The sequence below is a fragment of the Lepisosteus oculatus genome, chromosome 25 (assembly GCF_040954835.1).
Source record: "Lepisosteus oculatus isolate fLepOcu1 chromosome 25, fLepOcu1.hap2, whole genome shotgun sequence".
NCBI classification, from domain to species: Eukaryota; Metazoa; Chordata; class Actinopteri; order Semionotiformes; family Lepisosteidae; genus Lepisosteus; species Lepisosteus oculatus.
The window spans coordinates 6,784,028-6,808,270 of NC_090720.1; the positions used below are offsets into that span (position 1 = coordinate 6,784,028).

General features: G+C 39.7%; 1 protein-coding gene across 13 annotated transcripts in view; it reads right to left on the minus strand.

Moving 5' to 3' along the window:
* Positions 1 to 24,243, minus strand: part of LOC102698455 (rap1 GTPase-activating protein 1) — a 183,947-nt gene that overhangs the window by 14,066 nt on the left and 145,638 nt on the right. For 11 of the 13 annotated variants that reach the window (XM_015336964.2, XM_015336958.2, XM_069184002.1 and 8 more), the window contains 14 exons: positions 23,809 to 23,856; positions 21,567 to 21,605; positions 20,814 to 20,999; positions 18,401 to 18,504; positions 16,152 to 16,230; positions 13,056 to 13,109; positions 11,923 to 12,006; positions 10,912 to 11,012; positions 10,053 to 10,182; positions 6,890 to 7,045; positions 5,786 to 5,857; positions 4,598 to 4,684; positions 4,148 to 4,288; positions 2,843 to 2,974 (listed from right to left, as the gene is read on the minus strand). In XM_015336964.2, the coding sequence (XP_015192450.1) occupies positions 2,843 to 2,974; positions 4,148 to 4,288; positions 4,598 to 4,684; positions 5,786 to 5,857; positions 6,890 to 7,045; positions 10,053 to 10,182; positions 10,912 to 11,012; positions 11,923 to 12,006; positions 13,056 to 13,109; positions 16,152 to 16,230; positions 18,401 to 18,504; positions 20,814 to 20,999; positions 21,567 to 21,605; positions 23,809 to 23,856 (1,413 nt within the window). Of the gene's footprint in view, positions 1 to 534; positions 613 to 2,842; positions 2,975 to 4,147; positions 4,289 to 4,597; positions 4,685 to 5,785; positions 5,858 to 6,889; positions 7,046 to 10,052; positions 10,183 to 10,911; positions 11,013 to 11,922; positions 12,007 to 13,055; positions 13,110 to 16,151; positions 16,231 to 18,400; positions 18,505 to 20,813; positions 21,000 to 21,566; positions 21,606 to 23,808; positions 23,857 to 24,243 lie in introns of all 13 variants that reach the window. The other 2 variants (XM_015336960.2, XM_015336963.2) reach the window with 2 other exon arrangements.

Genomic DNA, 24,243 nt, shown 5'->3' on the forward strand with positions numbered 1-24,243 from the left:
TTTGCACTAACAAGCAACAAAGGCAATTTTCTTTGTCCAAAGCTGTATGAAAATTTCCCACCAAAGGAATGCATGGCAAGCACAACGATTTAGGTGTGCATTAAGTTATGTGTAACAGAAGAAAAAACATATAACTCGGTGTCTGTCTCATGGGGGGAAGCATTAGAACATTCTGTATAGCCAGCTTGTTCTCAAGAGGGAAATCAACAAAGCCACTTTACTTCGAATACAAAAAAATTAAGTCTACAGGAAGAAATATGTAGCATGTTGTGGCTGTACAGCAGCCCTTTTTCAGAAAATGCTCAACAGGTTTAGATGTTATTCAGCAGAGAGAGGACATTCCAGAGATTTACAAAACAGGACCCAAGGAAAAAAAATGACACCTCTCTGTTGATAAAACTTCACAAACTGGCAAGAGATAAGCCTGAGCTACTACTGATAATGCAAAGCTGGGGTGGCTTCTCATACTACCATGTCAAGTCATGCACAGAGACAGACGCCAAGCAAAAAGAGTAGGGAGAGTTATACATGAACCTCTTCTATTGTTCCTATCCCTATGGCACTGCCGCGACGTCCGTATTTACTGGGACTTTTCCCCGGGACAAGCAATGACTGATTCGCACAGCAGGCACAGAGAGAGACAGAGAGAGAAACAGAAATCCATGAGGCTCCAAGCAACAGGAGAAAACACAGAGAAAACATTTATATCAAGCGCCGCGGGGGCCAAGAGCCACACAGGTGGTGAAATGAGGAGAGAGAGACCAGGACGGAAAAGCAATATGGCAGAGGAACAGCTCAGCGATCGGGCCCTGTGTTGAAAGAATAGAGAAAATCAGTAAAGGAACAGAGAAATAGTTAATGAAAACAGAAGGGCAGACAGAAGTCAAAAGTAGAGGTCCAAGCAATATTAGCACACAGGCTATTTGTAAATCATGTTTTCAAGACAGATGCTTTTAATTTTCATGAATTTAAATGCATTGAATTGTTTTTCGTCAAGTGCATGTCCAGTCTATTCATTTCCCATTTTTGCCCACACTATAGGGATATCAGTTCATTCCCTATTCACACTATTCATTATCTGGGAACTGTGAATGATTCCTCTGTTCTCCTTGCTGGAAGACTGTATAGGGGTGACCACAGTCTCTCAGTGTAGAACTCCTGAATGTTATTTAGTATTTGCAAGAGGTTAGGTGGAACTTGTTAAAATATTATTTAATTCATATTTTGTTAAAAAGTACAATCTGGTGTGAATTAAAACTTCATGATTATTATCTGAAGATACTCTCAATGTCAATAGGAGAAAAACTGCATTCATCCAATCTGCCGTGTATGTTGGAGAAAAAAAAAACATGATTTATAAATGCCACCAGCTAGTTTTCATTCAATTGAATTAGCAGACTTTTCACTGACCATGCTGAGCCATGCTATATGTAAAAATGAAGCTTGTGTAAAGGCAGTATAATCCAGGAGATACAGTATGCAACAACCGAGCCCTAACCCAGCAGGCGGGCTGCCAAGCACTCTGTCACGCTATCTGCTAGCTAGACCAAGACCACACTTACCCACGTTCACGAGTCTCTAGGACGCCAAAGTGCAATTTGCATTCACTGTGTTAGCAAAGCAGCATGAGGTTACAGTTCAAATGGACAACTTGCACCAATTATTAACAGACATACCACTGATCATGATTAAAATCTAAATCTGATTTTTGGGGAAAATACAGGAAGAACAGGTTCCTGACAAATTATGTTATGCAGATATTTTATTCAAGTACAGCATAATCTCTTAGACTATAATAAGGTGAAGATCATTATTGCATCAAATTAGGATGAGGGTACGTTTTAGAGTGCAGCTTTGAAATTGCATGATTTTTAAAATTACTACTCATTTGGCACACTGTGGTACAAACTGCAAATTGGGGTACAGGTACTAATAATCACGACCTCCTACTGTGTCAGCCTGGGTAACAACCAGAACCTTCCCCACTGCCCTCCAGCGCTCTTCTTGCAACACCGTCAGCAGCAGCACATGACTCACAGAACTCACTGCTCCGAACAGACCGGCCGGGCAGCACGGCACTCGTTTTATAGTCTACACTTTGTTCACAGTGTTGAAGATGTTTAGTCTGTTTTTGTCTCTTTTCTGACACTTTAGAAGTAAAATCTTGAAAAATAGCAACCTGATGAAAGTACACAGTGACACAATAAAATGTCAACCATCCAACACTGCACAATGAAGACATACTGTACTGCTGAAGAAGACTTTACCAGGATGACTGAATCTGGAATGCTCACCGTTGTTTTTATGGATTGACAGGATCTATTATAAAAAAATACAATTCATCTAGTGCTAATTTTCTTTTTTGCAATTTTTATGCTGAATATGAATAAACTAACGAAAAAGTTAACAAGCAGGAATGTTCAATAAACCTGCAAAAAACGCTTTGGTTAAAAAGGTTTATATGCAAGATGTGCTCTCGGACAATTATTTTAGGCACTGTATCAGTAATGCACGAGGAGGCAGCAATGAGACAACCATTTACTTTTATCTTTATGAACCCAATTATATAAAGCTGGTTTCCGAGACTCAGAAATACTACTAGGCTTCTTTAGCACTAATTAGGCTCTGTGAAATGACTAGAAGGACAATTTCCGGTATGTCAGTGAAGGGGCACTGCTGTTTAATGGAGACACACTCCTCTCACTACAGGGGGCTGACAGCTCTAGATGGGCTCTCGATGGACCTGCTTCACGAGGGACACAGGTTGGGGCAGTGGGCTCTCCTCCGAATCAGCGATGGAGATCATCACTCTCGCCTCTTGAAATCCAAAAGGGTTACTTACTATCCCAGGGGTTTTGGGGGTCTCTGGAGGATTGTGAGTAAAGCTGCCGCTGTGACTAGTGGAGACTGTGTTTTGCTTCTTGTTACTGAGGCCCATGGCGTCCATTGACTGGCTTCTGCTGCGGATCACCCGCTACAGAGAGAGACGTAAAAACACGTTGAGCTGCAGAAGTGAGCTGCGCGGCAATGGGATTGGTGGGGCGAGGGGGTGGGTCGGGGTACGGAGGAGGGAAGAGGGAGGCCGGAGCTCCAATCCCAGTATTAACAGATGGACATTATGACCAAGGTTGCTCACTGTATGATCTCAGAACAGAAAAACACAGAGCGCTGGAATGCAGTGTGGAAGGAAAGGCTTGTGAGTCCCAGCTCTAGTAAGTGGAAGTAATCGGGATGCAAGAGTTCATGCTACTTTCAACACACCAGCCTGTCAATGGAAAACCATTCAATGATTCGTTGGGCATTAGCACAGCAAGCACACACCATCATTAAGCACAGCTGGGGCTGCATTCCAGATTTGTAAAGATACATTTGGTCCAAGTGTGAAGTGTTGGGACACTCTTTATATACCTGTTCATCACAGGCTGTGTGAGGTCTGATGTGTGACTGAATACCAAAGAAGAACTGGGAAACAAATCTCTTTTAGGACATGAGACAAAATCCCTGAGCGAAATCTGATCTAAATTATGAATGATACATAATTCAACTTCTGGATAGCTGACAAGATAAGTTGAATGAAATCTGATAAGAAATGGATGGTAATCACAAATCAGAATTCAACCTGCTACTAGTTTCTGTGATACCGGATACTAAATTTGAACATTTCCCACTGAAAATCTCATTTTAGAAAGTTTGTGAATAACAAGGTCTCAATATACATATCACACCAATCTCTGGTAACATCCATATGAAATATGCATTTTATTTCTGCATAAATTATTGTGAACAGGGTCACAACCATTTTTAACAGTTAATCTGTAATCTATTTCTAAATGCAGCTGGATATCACTGAATTTTCAGATGTCTCGCAGGTCCAGTTTATACTGTATATATCACTGAGCTCTGTCAATGGTGAATACTTTTTAAATGGTATGATAATTCAGTCGCTTGTAGTTGAGTTATGGACGCAGAAAGGAATCTGGTATACAGCCCCATAGCATTACGCACATAGAAAAATCCCAGAATCGCCCCGCCTTCCTCCCTCCATTCCCATTAGTTACCTTCATGAAAGCCCCTTCCCCTCCTCAGTGTATAATGGAGATGCCTCCTTCATGTGTCCCTCGCCCTCCCCTGAGCAGTGGCTGGTTACCTTAAAGGACTCGAAGAAGCCCCCTCCCCCTCCTCCCCCGTTCTCCAGCTTGTCCTCGTCGATCCCGATGCCCATCATGGACTGGCTGTTGAGGTGCAGCTCCTCGTACAGGGTCTCCAGCAAGGCAGTCCGCGTGCGCTCCTGCCAATGAAGACAGTCTGTATCGACACACGAGGAGCTGTGCGCAGAGGACGGCTCTTTCATTAAGGATCTGTCCGTCCACAACTCTCACAGTACAGTTACAATGACACAGGTAGGGTACAGTACTGCAAGCCTTTTCTCTATGATCTTTGACTTGTTCATTAACAGGCCAAATCTCAACAGAAACCTGTTCCTCAGTGCAGTTTAAAGCTCTGTCAATACAGGCAATCCTGCCTGCTTTCATCTGCACTTCTTGCGCTGTAATGATTAAGGATGGAGAGGTTTTTATAGCATGTGCCTCCGGCTCACCTCTAGTTTTGCAAACTTCTCTGCTTTGTAGCAGGCATACTCTGCGTTGATGAGCTTGGTCAGAAGGAACTCATGGAACTCAGGTCCCTGTGTAAAAATCAGGAACACACTTATGGGCAGCACAGAAAAAAAGGAAAATAATAATGGTAAAAAAAAAATTAGCAATCATTGCTAATAGCCCAGTGACTCTACCTGGCATTATTAAATATAGGCTACTACATACTGTATAGGATGCAACAATATTAGCTACAAGAGGGATACTATAATACCTTACAAATATTCTTTCTGGACACAGAAACAAACTTTTTATTTGAGCTTGCATGATTGTTTGAGCATGGACATTGAAACATTCTCACTCATGACAGCCATGTGATTTCTGTTGTCACTGTACCCCTGCTGAGACAAAGTAATCTTTGGCACGATGCATAAATATCTCTACGAGCACACAAGTCTTCTGTTGCGAATCGGGAGCAATTTTACGACTGGAATCAAACTGTACTTTCCACAAACTTTCTCTTTTAAAACAGCAGTCACAATAAAGTCCATCCAAACTTACTGTAGCAATAATCAGAATTCCTAGGACAAATACAGTACAGAAATAGCCACCCATCCATTTCCTTACAGCTCCATGGGAGAACTGTCTGCCTTTTATTTCTGAAACTCCTCCCTCATTGTTACCACCCCACCGGCCTCCACAAGCATGCTGTTGCTTTACATATTAATAAGTAAAGAATATGTAAATCTGACAAATAGCCGCAGCTCTTCCTATACAAATGCACACAAAGCTATTAATGTATCTTTCTATTTTCCTTGCCTAAATATTTTAACATAAGAATACACAGTTAGAAATCTCTATACTGTCTATAAATGGATGGGAGACTAGCTTTCCCCTCAGTCCACTAGAGGGCACTGTGGAAACAGGACAACAGCCATCCAGTTACTGCTTCTTGCTCTGTCATTTGTGCTCAGACCTGAATATTGTTTTGGGGCAGGTGGGTGTAAGTAACTGCATCTTTTATATACCAAGCAAAAACATTCTGCTGCTGCAAAATGCACTTTGTACAACAAATAACCTCACAGCTTTTCTTTATTTTAAAATGAGGTTTGCCTAGGCCTTCTACAGTAGCAGAATGTATTTACAGGCAGTGAGAAGGCGCCCCATCACAACCTCGACGTTTCTATTGTTACCTTTTTGAAAACTGCTGGGTCAGGGAGGGCAGGCCCAAAGAAAGGGACATCATCTCGAGCAGTCACAGACACCTGTAAGGGAACCACAGCAACATCAGGGAGGGGATCCTGAGTAACAGCACCAGTAACACTGCCTACCCCGTCACAAACTGCCACTTCTTCCAGGACAACCTACAAGCTTTCAGATTGTTGATTCTTATTCTTACAGTATAAATATAAGAATGTTTACAAATTTGAGGCCCAGCTACCCTGTTTGGCATTTTTGCATTAGCTAATTCTAATACTATTTGATGTCAAGCGGCTGTTTCTTAAAGGAGACCAGGGAAGAAAATTGAATATACTGGTTAACCTGGGCCATACTCCCACGATCTTTAGTGTAAAAAGTGGCTCCTGTTCTCAGTTTTTATATGAGTTCCGCTAGTTCAGGTTTCACTGCTGCTTCTACTGCTGTATCATGAAAACTGGAGCTGAAAACTGAAGTTTATTACACATACAAATGTGAAATCACCAAAAGACACCTCTGTGCAGGTCCGAGGATGACTTTTATACTCCAGGATATGCCAGGGGTGTCCAATTCTGGTCCTGGAGGAGCACTTTGTCTGTTTAAAGGGGTATCTCTTGAAGAAGTGGGAGAAGCTGTTAAATTTCTCCATTTATCTGGTAAGTAGATTCAGTTAATTAAAAGGGGATGTCCAGACACACCAGCTCCCTAGGCCCAGTTTTGAGGTATACTGTTTTTCCCGGAGATTACATTTGTACCAAACTGAATTACTGTAGGGTACAGTTTTCATGATGCATGTCTTTGACTGGTTCAACAAACGTGCACAATGTATATGTACCATGGGTGCTTTGAATTTCTTTTGAAAATTGAAATTGCCATTTTTCTTAATATGTACCCACCATATTTGCAAATTCTAAGATTCAAATCTGGCGCTTGTACAAGAATGAGACTTGTGGATAGTTTCTTTCAAAAATACCCATGTAGACAGCCACTGACGATTGCATTTGCTCTCACCTTCACAGTGCTCCGACAGGAGCTGAGGACTGACTGGAGGAGTGGCTTGTCGGGTATTAAGTGCGAAATCTGTGAGAAACTGGTTTTACCTTGTAAAGGGTGTTGTCTGAGCAGGGGTTCTCCACCTGCACCACGATGTAAGCGTGCAGGAAGTTGGACGCGATCATGTCTGGCACGAATGGCGTGCTCTCGTCCTGGAACACTATGGCCACGATGTCATTTCCTATGTGCCTCTTCCTCTGCAGCTATAAGTATAACAGAAACATTGCCATGACTCATCGCTCATAAGATCATTTTTGCACGCACAAAGTCAAAAGCTCCTGCAGAATACAGCGTTTATATTTTTATGGCTCTTCAGAGATATTGTCAGCGAAATATACCATGCAGGCACTCTATGAAATAAAGCCTATGGCTACATAAACTCCAGCAAACCGGACAGCAACAAAATTAAAAATACAACAATTGTATGTGCAGTAATTTATACACAAAATAATGGTGTATAATGACCTGTCTAAAATGCTAATGTCTTGCTTTCCTGTAAATGCTACATAAATCCTAGATGCCATTAAGCCCCTCCACTTAAGTGTGTCCAAAAGCATTTTTCAGGATAGTATATCAGGTCTATTTAGTGAAATAAAACAAACGTGGCATAATGAAATATATGAAAATTAAAACTAAGCTATTTCACAACATTTGTTTCTGTTCACAATAATTTACAGCACATTTAAAGACTTAAGAGACAAATCTTTAAGATCTAAGAAAACAATTATACAAATACAAATATAATATACAAATGCAATCTAGTGATCCCACTGGCAGCCATAAACTACAAGTGATGTCTTAGTCATTACTGATGCGGAGCCTTTGATGGCATTTACAATTATTTTAGCTTCTTCTGAGTGTCCCTGGCTGCAGAACAGAGTAGCACAGGGAAGACAATGCTCTTTCAAGTGTTATTAGAGAAACAGTCCATAATACACAAAAGCCATCTAAAAGCACTCCAGAGGAGAACAGTTTTACCAAGAGTCTGGTCTCTTCTTTTTTAATGTTACTGTCCTGTCTTCCTAAGTGATTGCTGACTGTGAGTAGAGCAATTGTCAGCAGAAACTCCAGTATATACTGCACCGCAATGTGATAGCAACAATCTCTGGGCCAATAAACCAACTTTAATAAGTAGGAAAGAAGCCTTAGCCTTTTCTTTTCATATCTGTTAAAAAACATTTTATTTGAGTCAAACTCTTTATCGAAAGGTTGGGTCACAAGTTAATAATAACTTATGACTCAGATGTAAAAAAAATAGCATTACAAATTTCTGTATTAATCCCAGAAGAATTAATTTAAAGTTTTTTATTTAAATTAGGGACTATTAGAGGAGCTCTTAATTCAATACATTCAGTCATCGCAATAAATACTAATTGTCTGATAAAATTGAAAGTTGTTATTTAAAAAAAAGTGAAAGACTTATAAAGCTACTGAAATATGTCTTTTAATCAAACGTAGCGTATCTAAAACATTCATAGACAATGGTAGCATGTACCTAAAATGCAAAGTGCACAAATGAACGGCCCTCTGACAGAAAAGTCAATATTCTGCTCCCTAGCATCATTTGTACCCCGGAGTTACATGAGAATAATTAAAAGATAAAGCCCACTACCCTCACACTTTGCCTTTCATTCTGGGGTAAGAACCTAGCAGGTTTGCTGCACCACATCACACTGTAACCAAACCAGTCACTGGTGACTGTGACCAAACCATAATCAATATATTCTTATGTGTGCTACAGCCTACAAGGAACGTTCTACCCTGTTTTTCCAAACTGGCACAAATTAAACTGGCATGAAGTCTTCTGAGCAAGTCCCCTTTCTGAGGTATATCCCATCTATGGTGGGATCACTATTTTTGTGATCTGTCCTCACTGAAATGAGTAATGAGAAATGCCTCTCTCCCCTGCCTTCTGTAGAATTCCAGGATCAGCCACGCTTTGGGACAGCACTGCCCCACTGAGCCTTTCTAGTCCTGTAGATCCACAGAGCCTTCCATTTCTCGTTCCAGCTCAGCCCTGAATGACCTCATAGGATCCATTCCTCGCTGAATTAAATGAGCAGTTCCTCCCATTCAGAAGTCATTTCTCTTGGCATCTAAACCAAAAATCTGAAAAGGTTTAAAAGACCAGTACATTAAAGCAACTTCACAGAATTTCTGCCACATAATACTCTTATGAAACCTGTCCTTTGCATTTCTCTCAGACAATCTGAGCTACTTGTGACTCTGCAAAAGGCATAGTGTGAGGGGTTATTGATTGACCCTCTCTGTGCTTTCTCATGGACTTAGAATTTCACTCTTTTAACAGCCAGGCCGGGCTTCTTTTACTACCTGTTTCATTTTCCACAAAAAAGGGCACTTATCCTTGAACAGATATAAACCACACAACACAAGCACAGAAGGAGAAACAAGTAGGTCATTTACACTGTGTGCAAAAAAATACCAAAATCCAATAATGATATATTTAGAGTAAATGGCTCCATTTTTGGATTTGTTTTCTCTGCCTGGAGAAGTAATGGTTTTTTAGAGAATGTGTTCCAGGCAGAGGTGAGTTAAGTTGATGTGAAGGAAGGAAAGTGAAGGAAGCTGTAATATGTGCTACATGCAACATTACAGTGCTATAAAAGTGAAAAACCAACATAATTACTGTTGTTTGAGGAGCAGTCTAGTTCAGTCTGGTACAAACAGAAATGCAGCTGAAGACCATGTACTGTAGCTGAAAACTATCAGTCAAATATCTCTCTGATAAAAGGGACTATAGCATTTTTATTGTGATGTTTTGCCTTCTGTTGCTTACCTGTTAATGACTACAATGTATCGTAAATATCTCCTTAAGGTCTGCCATATGGTGTTTCTATATAACAGAATGTAAATATCAATGTGACACTTTAGATTCCTATTGAATTATTTGACAATATCCATTTACATACAACTTTAGTTTAATTTATTTGAAAGATGAAGAACTAACAGACCTGAAAATCACCAGGCTACCTATTCCCTAGAAGCTATTTTAACTCAGATGAACACCGTGTCGGTTCAAACATCTGCTTTCTGCCAATTAAAATGTAGTCTTTATTCCTAGGCTTCTTCCGTAAGGGATAAGGACAGGAGCCTGGTGCTGGTGTTGGATACTTTTTGCGGGCCTCTGATTACCCATAAGAGATGTGCCCAGCTGACATGCCAGGCCTGTGCGGAGCTCAAGGTGCTCACCTGCTGCATGTCACCCTCGGTGAACGGGAGCTTGGTGGACACGTGGAACATGATCTCCTTGTTGCGGAAGTTGTAGTAGACTGACTCAGTACCTGTCTGTCCGTGGGTCACATCCAGGCCTCCTCGGAAACTGGAAATGAACAGAGAGGAAACCTGAGACTCAGAATCTCATTACATTCTGTTAGCCTTTACATTATTACTCTTTGAAAGTTTCTTTTTTTCTGCTTGGTTCTAAATGCATCAGGTGAGTGATCCTCCATTGTGCCTCCGAGCAATGTCCTCTCCAGTTCTGTTATTCCCTATACAGCTGAACCACACGAGAAGAAACCCAAGATCTACCTTTTGCTCATCACTGGTGGTGGTGATCCATCCATTATTACAGAGCTCCTCTCAAATAATGAGGAGCTCTGATGGGGAGGATCCCCGCAAGCCAGATCCTATCCCAAAGCAGGACCTAGCACACGACAACTGTACCCCTCCTTTGAATCAGTCACCAGTCCCTGGACAATTTGGAATATGAAATCAAGTGTAGACAACATGTCTTTGAGAGGAAATTGAAGCACCCGATGAAAACTCAAGGAGAACATGCAACCTCCACTCAAGTGCCAGAATCTGGAATCCAACCCAGGTCCCCAGAGCTGTGAAGCATCAGCATTAACCACTACACCACAGTAACACCCACAGCATAGTGATGGAACTATTACTAACTTAATGGTTGAGCTCCAGTGAACACATATTTAGCCATGATATTCAAACAAGGGGTCCACGGTGGTAGTAGTGAGACAAATATACAGGGATAAAACATGGAAAGTAGTGCCAGTGACGTGTACATGTTTCTGTGCTCCGTTAGAGACCCTACCCTTTGAAATCATGCAGCTCAATTTTCTGTCCCAGGAACTCTAGGAATTCCACAAAGGAAGCGCTCTCCTCGTTGTTCCCAAAGAGTTCTTCCTCCGAGGTCTGTAAGAAATCACACACTTATATTGAAGACGCTGCTAAGAGTGATTAGACTGGACACATTTCACTGTCACTCAGAATAACTCATCCCCTGCAGTTCTGTAGCATTCTGAATTGCTTCACTAATATTTTAAATATAGAAGTCTGGATCTGGTTAGATTATTAATTATTTATTTGGCTGGAGTTTTTAGCATTTGTGATCTTTCAGCTGGGCATTTTATTGAAGCAATTTGAGTGAAGTACCTAGTTATTGTGCCAATGACAGTTGTTCTACTTATCATTTAAACCTAAAACTTCTAGCTTCGGCAGCTTTTGGAATCAAAAGCTCTAACCATTATTTCACACTGCTACCATATGAGTACAATGTTTCAACAGAGTAGTAACACTAGCCTATATTGCAGGTTAATGCAGAATTACAGATCAGCACATTTAATTGTATTTCTTTAATGAGATAAAACAGTAACATTTTAGTTCATGATTTTCAAATGCCATTTATAAAAGTTTTAGTAACGAATATATGATTCCACCCATACATTTCCCAAACAGCTTTCTCCAGTGCAGGGTCACAGGGGGAGCCAGGGCTAATTTTACAGAAGCCAATTAACCAGCATTTCTTTGGACTGCAGAAGGAAACTGGAGCACCTGCAGGAAACCCGTGTGAACATGGGGAGAACATACAAAATGTATGAAGACAGCATGCCAGGAACTGAACCCAGGACCCCAGCGCTATGAGGCAGCATAAACGGATAAATGTGATAATAACTAACCTCTACTTGAGATTAATTTCAAGTGAGCAACAAACAGGTATGTATTAATACCTGATTTATTCAACATTGAGAAAGTGTAACTTTGCAATCTCTACACTGAAACAACAATCTTGCAGTTTTACCGAGTGTGCAACAGATGTGCTTACCTGTCCAAATTTCTGGTAGATGACTCCGAACTTGAAGTTATTGCTGATGACATGCTCATCAAAGGTGACGACGAGACGTGAGGCCTGTGCCGGAGAACAGAGGGTTAATTAGGGAGCATCAGGCTGAGCTGTGGTGAGCGAACAAGTGCACAGTTACCAGGACTAGTACAGGAGAGCCACTGGCAATTACTGATCATGAGAAGGAAAGCAGATGGTGTCATAAACTTGATGGAATTCTGTCTCAGAAGGTTTTATGATCAGTTTTATCAGGGTGCTAGATCTGCCACTGTATCAAATTATCTTAATGGTTTACTGATTGGTAAACCTAGAAAATGTCAGACTAATAAAACTGCAGCACTTACAAACTGAATTTACAAAAAAAAGTAGGTTTTACAGCAGACAATTTTCAACAAAATGCTTTGCACTTATAGATCGCTGAGTGTAGGTAACAATGTAATTTAGCTGCAGTTGGGAGGTCTTGCAAATCAAACTGGATCTACTCCTAATATGTATGTTTGTTTCTTAATGAGTGTTTTTATTTCAAAATACATTTTCAGTTTAAGTCATTAAACTTGAATATATTATCCTGAGCTATCGTTTAGGAAGATGTGCTGGTCTACAGAGATCTGGATGGAGTACTGGCACACAGAGGATATGATGCAAGACCTAATACTCCACATTTAGTACTTTTTTAGAATTGTATAATGTTAGCATGCCCAGAGGGGTTGGGCAGCCAGTTGACCTTGGACTCCTAGAGGGTTTTTTTCTCCTTACAGAGGAGGTTTTGTCTGCTCTCCTCCATTGTCTTCTGGCTTGTTCTTTGTTTTGAGATGTCATGTACTGTCACGCAGCTTTGTTAAGTGCCTTGGGGCAACCTTGTTGTGAAAGGTGCTATTTTAAAAAAACAGCAGTATAAATAGGTTTTACTGCTTTTCTTTTAGAAGATATTTGTACAGCAGTAGCTATTTGTACATCATGCTTACCATTTTGTTATGCATTTTGCTTTTTGCAGACAGTCCTTGAAAGACCAATCCCAGCTGACTGCAGCTAATTTACAATCAATCTCAGACTATACAGGGGTCAGTGCACTCTCTACTGAGACAGTGAATTTTCTCAGGAAGCATTTTACAAACCTTTGGGTACAGTACAGGATAAAATCTGTCCACATTCACCTCTTCACAGACGAGCTGTCAAATTAAGAACAAAAACATATTTGTTATAATTATAGCATTTTTTTTTAATAAAGTAAAATGTATTTTTTGTAGATTTTCAGTAAATATCCACAAAGGTACTTAGGAGCACAAACACCCAAGTCCTCTGGATTTTATTCTGAAAATACCTTTTATGACATAAGTATGTTTAACCCATGAATGTAAGCAAAATAGCCATGACTTTTATCCAACTGACTTTTTTTAATGACTTCACAGTCACAGTCACAAAGAAAGATTCTCATCTGCATTAACTGTCCCGAAAATGCTTAAGCATTTTGTCACAACGAGTCTCTGAAATTTTGTTTCTAGCGTGAAATGAGTTCTTATTGAGGAAAGGGTTGGGATTAGTCGACCAAAGCGGTCTTGTCTCCTGGCAACACAATGACCTCCTGACCTGACCCCCTACTACTTCCTCCGTGGATTGTAGTGCTGTCAGTGAGGGATGTTCCTTTCTGAGCCTCCTGCTCGGGGCTGAATTGCCCGTGATGTGTTGAAAGATTAGTGGTTCAAAGATGGGTGGATTAGAGTAGTTCTGTTTTTCGTTTTCTCTCCCGTGTGCTGTTACAAGATGTGTAGCAGTGAGCCAGGACATGAAAATACACAACTAGCGATTGCAAATTGGTATGTAACAAAAAATAATTAGGGAAAAAATTCTTAGAAATAAAAAATAAATATCTGCCACAATAACTATTTCTTCCAAGAAGAGAATTTTCTGGAAAGTCTGTTATTTGCCTCTCAGGATTCACAAGTCTTTGGATACTTTAAACACACATATTCCCACTTCATTCACTTCCTGTCTATATTCTTTATGATGGCTTTTATTTGCTGTGCTTGCCTCAGGCTATTTTAATGTTTGGAGATCATTAGTATAATAAATTACCATAATGCACAATTAAAATCACAGGGTAAAAGGACAAATAGGATAAGCAACAACAAGCTTTTGAATTAAAAGGCGAGGTATTGCTACATGAACGGAAATCAATTGTCTTAACTCAACTATTCATCTCTTTGTTTCCAGTCTTCCTTTTGTTTCTGTATAAAAAAGAATACATTAGCAGACTATGGCAGTGCTAACAGAATTACAGGCGCTTGTGGGTGTCAATATATTAGATATTTAAATTTCACTGTGTATGCCTCACCTCTGCGCTGGCTCCTGGCAGCTACTATGAGGAGCACTGTCAAGAGCTAGTAGGCCAGGTTTTTGAGCTTTCCCACTCAGACAAGTGTGAAACCTGATTCTACAAGCCAGCAGCACAGGATCAACTGTATCCGATAGGCAAGCTAATCAGGAGATGCACCCAGGAGATGTTAGCTGAGAACAGTCAGAGGCAGCTGTCCATTACTGCACACTCTCGCCTAACCTGCACCCGGATGTATAGAACGTCTAGTGCAGTACTGGTGTTCAGCTTAAATAATATCAGGACTTTACTGAACGCTCTTAAATACAATGGGTTAAAAAGAGTTGCTTTTATTTGACCTTTTTCTGGTTAACAAAAATAGGCATTAGCAAAATATACTCAGAAAAATACATTTATGATAGTTTTATGGACCCATTCCAATGCTAATGTGCAAGGAGGTCCACTGAGATCCAGTGTCAGTTAAGTAGGTATGGATATAAGTTAAAACTCTGGGTGAATTTCAATTCTGCAATGCAGGTCATTTAATTAGGGAGTATACAGGGTGTTTCTAAAGCTGGGAGGCCCTATTCAATCAACTGTATCATTAAAAAACTAAACCGTGTGAAGTAATGAAAGTTGTGCACGTTAATGTGTAACTAAAGGACAAAATCATCAATCATATCCCACTAGTTGTCATGAAATGTAAGCCTAGGATACACAACACTGTTAGCACCTCTAATGAAGCATTTGTGATAGTTGCTTGAATAGATCTCATAATTCTATAAAACCTTGGTTTTACACCTTACCTAATCTTACTAAGGACAGGTATAAAATCTACTGTATAAGGGAGCTGCCTATTAGGGAGACTCAGGTATCTGTGATAACATGCTATGATAAAAATCAGGATTAATCCTTCATTTATCAGGCAGTGCCTTTCAGGATCTAATTTATCTGGAGGTCCCGTTTTTGTCCCTGTGGTTTAAGGCTTGTTAGATTTGACTTGCTCCTTGTGACTTGCTTCTATGCTCATTCATTAAATGAGGTTCCTGACTGGTACTGTGTAATTCTGAGTCTCAATGGGGGCTTTTAACCTGTTACACTGATTAAAAAGTCACACTCAGTGGTTGATAAGTAGCAGATCACTTACACCACTTACAAGGCAGGATATTCTTTCACAAGACACAGAGATGATCAGTTGATCTGATTCTTAGGAATTCCAACCAGTAATGAAGAATGTAAAAAATACAAAAAGAGATCATTTATCCGAAGGTCATAGAAACAAATGGATCTATTGTACTGAATTTTGGAGGATGCAAGTATAGGGTCTCACTATTGTGCAGTGGTTAGCATAGCTGCCTCACAAAACACCTGGGCCCTGGGTTCATTTCTGAACCTGGGGTGCTGTTCGTATGTTCTCTGTGTGTTTTTGCTGGGTTCTCCAGGTTTCTTCCACAGCCCAAAGACATACTGGTACGTTGATTGGCTTCTGGCAAGATTGGCCCTGGTGAGATTGTGTGTGTATTGGAATGGCAGCATGTCCAGGGTGTGCCCGGCTGTGAACCCATTGCTTACTGAGATAGGCTCTGGCTCCCCTGCAACCCTCAATTGGATGAATCAGTATGAGAAGCAACATAACAAAAAGTAAAATGTATTTCTGGCACTCTTTTTCAATGCCACTTTTATGATTGAAGAATTTTAAGAAATGTTAATGAACTCTTCCTGAAGGTTCAGAGTTCAGTTGCCTCCTAAGAAAATAGTAATGTGGGCTTTGGCCAAACAGTCAGATATTCAAAGACACCAACGGTCAGTTTGCAAGTAGTCAGACTGCCATGTTCATGAACGCCCTTACACCAGTTAGAACAGGAGGCCTATTTGCAGTGCAGCTCTGCTCTTTCCTTACCTTAGCCATCTGGACAACATTGGGGAACTCTGTGAGACAGGATATCGGGATTACATCATGATATGTTTTCATCTTAGTCCTGAAAAACACAAAGTACTTGGTCAGTTTTCTTGTTTTTGGTACTAAGTTTTAAGACTGCGTGTAAGGTATTTTTTTTTTACCTCTAGGTATCAATAAGATTTTCAGTTGATAATCAAGAAATATACAGTACAGGAGATGCAAAGTGGAAAAGCAAACAACCTCTGAGCATTAGAACATAATCTTTTCTTACAAACTGATATATTGCCCGCAAGTTACGAAACAAACATTGATAAAACCAGAAAAGATAAGTATTTCTGGTGCAGTTTAGTAGACTGACGTTCATTCTTTTCAGAATAAACAAATGTTTGACACTTCAACTCACCAATGTCTTTTAAAAACACAGAAGATCTCACATCTATTGTAATTGTCAATGGTATTTGTTTGGCCTTTTAAAATCTCTCAAATATTTATCATATGTAAGGGTTAAATGGTGTGATAACATGGTAGATGCTGTGCACAGGGCACTCAAGACTTCCACATAGATTCCCCCAGCACACATTGTACCAGATATATACTGAAGCAACAGGCTTTCCTGATAGTTACCTGGTTACCAAAACGTCATGCTTCAGCTACACTTCTCTAATCTTCATTGCTCTTGAAAACAAGTGAGGTCATTTCATTCAGTTGTGTTCATTTTGAGCCATTAATGAAAAGATTCACACAGATTTACAGAGCATAATCCATTCACACTTATTTCCAGCTGGGATTGGAGCAAATCAGGGTTCAGAGGCTCAGTTTGGAATGTGGCTGTTGAGAATGGCAATGCTAGGAAGAAGGTAACACTGTAACAGTTTCTGTGAAATTAAACCAATTAGCAAACCCCATTGACAAAGAACTGCATGTATTTATACAAAGTTCTGTTTTATGAAGTTCTATATAATAATAATTCCATGCTATTATATAGAGCCTTTCACTGCAGATGATCCAAAGGTATTTTACATACAGGTAGAAACCCATTTTATCCACTACTTAAGTGCTATTGATCAATGCCACTTATAGCAGCAACCTGAATTTCCTCAGAAGTCTTCCATCCTTGTACTGACCAGGCCCAACTCTGTTTAGGGTCTGAAATCTGACCAGATGGGGCTACAAGGTGGTAACCATGCTACCAATGTCCATTTTGAACAAGGTCTGGTGATTTGTTAGAAAAGAGAACTATTTATATCACCAAAAGAAGTTATAAAGGGCAGCACAGTGGCGAAGTGGTTTGCTAATTGGTCATACTGATAGGTTCATTTACTTTGGGGAAACGGAAAAAGCCCGGAACTGAGTTTACGTTATGAACTGAGTTTTATGCATATCTCTGTCTGTGCCCTGTGGTGGACTGGCATCCTTCCCTTGGTGTACCCTGCGCCTTGCTCCTGTTGCTTAACAAGATGGGCTATGGCTCTCCAATGACCCTGAATTAGAGGATGCCTGCTCTTCTGTTTGCCCTTTGAAAGCTTGATTTCTGAAATACTTTGAGAGTCCTGAGACAGCATTACCCTAACCATACCCAAGCTCCCTTAACCCCCTTAAGATTTATGTTTTTAAACCAATATTGATTTTTGTTTTTGTACATTTTTGTACACATTACTGAAATTGGCTTATGTGTGACAATTGTCAGCTTGTTTGCTTTTGGACTACTAGAAGGTATTTCTGTTGAATGAAAGCAAAAAAAATTATGCCAACAAGTCCTACTTTTACAAGAACTAAAAATAGTAGAAACAAGAAGCCCAACAGAAACAACAATTAAATACATGGGGAAGGACATCTTTAGAATGGAAGAATTTTATTTTTCAGCAACTCAGGTCAAATCATGTAGTTGTGACAAACCAGAAAATGGAAGTTGATTTGGGGTAATAGTGGAATTCTGAACACAATTTTAAAATACATGTCAAACATGAATCTCCCTCAGACTGCTCATGCTGGAGGAGAACAGGGGTATGCTTTAATGTTTTAATGAAAATTTCACTGGGCTGGTCTGATGCCAGGATTTCTAGGTCTCTCTAAGCCATCAGTAGCTGAAGACCTTAGACGTGATAAGAATGACCTCAGTTAGGTAAAAATGGAATAAAAGACCTATGAAGTGATCCACTCCAGGCCTTGGGTTGCGCACCACTGATGGAAATTGATGTTGAGTGAGTGCTTTAGGAGCACGGCTCACAGCGAGATAACAGAACAACTACCTGAGAAGCAGCCGGAGGTGCTCCTGGTCCCCGATCACGTCATACTTCATGGAGAAGACAAGGTGGCCCAGGGCAGTGTCCATGGAGTAGTAATTAAAATGCTCCTAATGAGGCAACACCGGGAACAAAGGTTAGTCATCATGGTTTTTATTCATCCTAAATCATGTCTCTGTGAGTTGTGGGAAGTCTGGATCTGGAAGTCTCCTGGATCCTTCAAGTACAGTACCATCTCGATGGGTTTATGGGAATGATTCACCAGTAGCAACCAAAGGTGATTGGTGAATCAAAGCACTGAATGGCCTCCTTCCTGTTTGCATTCCTTCTTATGGTCTATAGACCTTGCTATTGGTCAGCTCAACATACTGTAGTACTTAGCTTGGAAATATTTCTACTTTTAACATACTAAAGAAAATTCAGTAGTTATCTCAAAACCATTTTGAGCTTCTTAATAAATAATTACAGTACATGATGTACTTATGTATTTGAGCTGGATTAACAGTGAAGTTTACTGGTTTCATCTGAATGTTTGATCTGAGTGATCTAAACAGTACAGAAAGATGGAGGACTCCCAGACCAGCACATGTTCTGTGGTCTTTTCGCCTGCCTGAATTCTAAATATCACCTGGTCCTAAACTGTAGGGCACTGTGACATTTGCACGGGACATTATAATCAGGAGGAGAGTCTAAAAGAAGCTGTATGCTTTCAAAAACTTTTTATAACTTATAATGTATAAAATGTTATAATTTATAACATGTATAATGGAAATTTGTATTTATCTCATGATTATAGTGACTATATTCTTTGGAAGTAGTTCTAAATATTAGAAATAGAAATGTTTCCTTCACCACATCCTTTAAAGTCCCTATCTGAACAACAAGTAAAGTTTAGACACCACAAGTTAATTTAGCCCATTAGTTTTTAAAGAGGGCATCTATCCAGCTATGGGTTTAAATAGGGACAACAGCCATATGACACTGTCTAAGAGAGCTTCTGAGTTTGAGAAGTGGAGGGTTGTTTATTTTCACCGACATCACATAAATGGGAGCTGCTGGAAAGTTTTCCATAGTTTGCTTAACGCTTGTTTCCCAAAATAGAAAACATTAAAGCCCGACACAATACTGTAAGCTGTACTGAAATCCAGAAGTGCACATTCAAAGGTCCATGCTCACTGAGGAGTAGACCAGACAAGGCAACCACTATCTGCATTCCTCACAGTGTCAGTCAGAGATCACAATCAATATGCCTTTTAGTCAGAGTAACATGAAAGAAGACATGTCCATCCTTTATTTAACATATTGTTCTGTACAAGGTTCTGAGCTGACAGAAGTTGTACATCAGTTTCTTATTTCGCAATTTTGTCTTTAACTTATACTGATGCATTGGGACACCGATCAGTTTAACAAATAATATCTAGAAAAAAAGCAGATGCTTTTACATGTTAAAATTATTCAAGGAGAAACTGAAAGTCTGGAGAAGCAACTGACATTTTTCATTCTTTCAATATCTCTGAAATGTTTGTGCTATAGCTCTAATGAGAAAATATTAATGAATCCCTAAATAAATCATTATGTTTCCCTAATCGAATGTAAAAATTCCTCTTTCATCCATTTTTCTCTAAACCTAATTGTTTTCATACTACATCTGGCAAAAAGTTTGCACAGTTACTCAATCGAGTCCTAGTAAATATTAGTTTAAGGAAGAAAGGAATAATCCTATTAAAACTACATTCTGTTGGACATTGAACTTCTTTGGTCACACTTTTATGGTTATCACTGGAGAATGTAATTGCTAATTATATACACCCTTCAGTATCAGGCTAGTCACTTACAATACGTGTTCCTCAGGACAGTGAAACTAATGCATTTTATGGAACTACATAGGACAAATTAATGATATAACAAATGTTATTTAACAGCAAGTCAACTTTATCTTATCTCAAAAGTAAAGGGGGCAGTTATAAAGAATCTGCACTAGGCATGACATCTGTTAGTGGCATACACAGGCCATATCTACCGAGTAATTGAATGAGTGTCTGAATGAAAGCCAGTGGCATCCTGTTTCATTCCTGGAGCTTCTCTGAAGCAAACTTCCTCTTTGCCACAGATGTTATTGCAGCAGATGACATAGCTGCTGAGCTTTCATTTTCTAGATGAGTTTAAGCAAATTATATGCAAAAGTAATTAAGAGACAAATGCCTTCCTGCCCACACAAATACCTATAGCATTGTTATATATGTACATGTGCAAACTGTACATTGAAAATAAACAGGAAAAAGACGTCCTTTGTGACATTCCCAAAGGAAGACACATTAAATAATAAGACTGCAGAGGAAAGAAGAGGTCTACTTCAGCTTCAGAGAAAGAAGTGACCCAAAAAGCTGTGCAGAGTGTCTGCCCAGTGCCAGCCCCTCACCTTGCCCAGAAAGTGCTTCCTGTAGATCTTGGCAATGGTGTTGCACTCCAGCTTGGCGCGAGAGGTGGGGGAGAGGAGCTGCTCGCTTTCGGGGATGCTGCCCAGCTGGTGGTTGGTCCCTTCGATCCAGTACCCCCCAAACTGAGGCAGCAGGATCAGTGGGAAGGGGCTTTTCCGGCCCAACACCTAAAGGAAGCGACCCCCTTTAGAGATCAGCATTGAGGTTTATTGTGGTTTTGCATGCTTTTATTCTTCTTAAATGTCTAGCTGCCCTGTGTTCTGGATCACATTCCAAAGAGCAGTAGGCCATTGGCTGTGAGTCACACACATTTCTAGCTTTGATAAGCCCAACTACTGAGGCAAGCAAATTACTGGTTCTTCCTTCTCTGTCGTAGGCAGAACGTTAAAACGACCTATTTTCTGTGTTCTGTGTGCTTTTTTTATTTTAGCTTGAGACTGACATAACCCATGGGTTTAAAACAAGTGAAAAAACAACATAGTGCCTCGAACCCTCTTTACTGTTGAAAATATTTTTAATTACAATACAGTGTTCATCTTTTAATCAATCACTGGTAGAAATCACAGGCTACGTTGTTTCGTGATATTTTGTCTTGAAGACGTTATATGTCAAATAAAGTCTGCCAAATTTAAAAATTAAGGTCTTCTTACTTATTAGGACAAAGGAGAGCCTATATGTAAGTGCAGTGGAAAACCGTGCTTTTTTTGCCCGACTCCATCCTACAGGTATCTTACCTCATGGACACTGGGGTAGGGAATGTAATCTTCTTCCCTCTAGAAACAGAAGAGCACAAAAGAAATTAATGTCTGTTGTCTGTTTTTGACAGCTTAGAACATGTGTTGTAATATCTTTCTGTTCCTTGCTGTATCCCATAGTCATTTGCCATACTTTTGCCACAGTTTCGCTGCTTTTCCAATGCTTTGGCTTTACTTAAAACTGTGGTTCCAGAGCCTCTTTCATCTCGAACCTACAGCACAACTTAATAAAATAAAAGCGCTACTCTATTTCTATCATAAAGATTTCTCCCAAGCCTTCAAAACACTCCACAGGAAAATCTTGCACTGCATCTCAAATGACTATCTGAACTCTAGTAAATATCAGAACATAGAGAAAATATTTGATCCTGCTGACAAAGGTGCAACTGTGTGCGAACGCAGCCCTGTCACACTTAACACTGCTATCAAAGAACCAAAGAAGCTGGGTATTTCCTTCAGGCTAACATGGCTCAGAAGAGGAGAAGCATCATAGAAATGAAGGGCTGGAGGCACGTTTATCAAAGGGCTGCATCCAGCACAAATGTTATTTCCTAGGAAGACACATTAATGGTTACATTCCAGTGTTAGCAAGGGAGTTTAAAGAAGATGATGAGTAACATGAGTCCTACTCCACGTTTTGGATACGATTCTCACTTGTTGTTCTATTTTGACCATTTTCATTGGACTGTGACGCAAAAAAAAATTGGGATCTGAGATTGCCAATAATTTATTGATTTTATGCCCTCCCAGTCAGAAATAACTGACTGTATCTTAATATCTCAGTTCATGGTAAGGCAAGAGCCTTTACTGACTGAGCCACAGGGGAGTTTCCACCCATTAATAATCTCAGCCTGACACACTGCCCTTGGGTCCCTCCTTCAGCTGTGTGAAGTCTCTTTACAAAATGTCTGTTGTAGATCCTGGCCTTTCTAGACCATTTATATTCGACTGCTAGGATTCATGGTGTGTTGGGCAAGGCGCAGAAAGTTGTTGCTGTTGTGGTCAAGTCTTGACAACTTCAAGCTCCTATCACTTCCACATGACTTCACTTCTTGTGCATTTTGGCAGGAAACTCATAGGGCAGTGGCGCTGACGCAGGGAGTGTTTTCATATTGAATATGATTCATGCTCTGGAAAAACTTTAAACGAATAAGAATGTGTTCACAAAAAAAGAAAACGAGTGACCTAAATCAAAGTCTTGGCAGAAATCTCAATAAATACAACGTTGCACCATATAAACACTATGAATACAAACAAAGCGGAAAAGAATAAGCAGAATGATTAAGAAGATGCTGGTTTAAAGCATAATAAATGAGTGGCAAATTCTAAAATAAACTCAATAACTTCCTAAAAGAGACAATATGAGAAGCAACAATTTGACCTTTGTCCTTTTTCGTTAAGGAATAATAAGAAGCCTGCTTCCTATATCTAGAGCAAGAGAGACCATTTACATTTTAACCTTTAGATATCTTTCCAAGTTCAAGTAAATGCATATTATAGTGCTAATGAATGTGTCCATCAAATGTCTATTTTCTTATAACCACTGACGAAGCTTCTACAAATAAAGGTTTTAAAGCTCCACAAATCCTTTCCTACTTTTAAATTAAAGGGGAACTGCAATGCAATTTTTATATTTTGGGGTTACAAAGAATCAGCATTGATTAATACATTGCAATCCAGAATAAAAGTAAAATAGACACAGTACCTTGTCAATTTGTATCACAACATAGATTACATTTCCAGGTATGCACAGCGCTATATTCTGCTATTCAGAATGAGGCAACAAAACTTCCAAAGTGAGGCCCTATTACATTGTAAACAAGCAGGCTTGTGAATACATCTTTTAATCCAATATTGCTCTCGACTTCAAGACAGCTTTGCTGACAAATACTACTTGTTAACTCTGCATGCAGGTCACGTTGGACAATTCCTGTGGTGAAATGACTGCTGCACAACCTGTACTTATTAGCTCATACATTACTTCATTAGTCATTGAAGTAACTAGTGAGCAGGAAGGGCTCTTTTTTTTGCAACAACATGGTGACTTACAGTACTTTCACAGAGTTCACAATTTTGTGCTTAATACAAAACGTGCACATTTTTCTAGAGCGTCACGTAATATATTTTGTTACTGAGATTTAATAACCAGTCTGAGAAATTGGGACTACAGTTCCCCTTTAATATCTATAAGAACCCAAAAGCAATGGAAGAGTGAACGTACTTTAAGGGGAGGGGGGGGAGTGCATCTCTGTTCATCCATTCTGTTACCCTGCAAGAGAAACATGTTGAGCTCATGAGCCAAGATCCCACCCCAAGCCACAAGAATCGTGCACTGAACCCATAGTTTGCATTGCAAATACAAACAAACCTCAGAAACAAAGGTAAAATAAAGTGAAATGTGTGCTACCAACACACATCATTTTCAAGCTTTGTTGAGTATTTCAGAGGCGATATACATTTTAGTTGTAGCAAGAAAATTAATGACCAAATATTTAAAAACACAAGGGAGGAAAAGATAAAGAAGGAAAAGAGCTTTATTAAATACTAATTAAAAATGAAATGGGGAAAAATAAATCATCCATAGCTATTTGAGACAGTGACACTTATCAAGATGAAGCCTGGCAGTGCGTTTTTTTGCTTAAAACTATAGGAATCT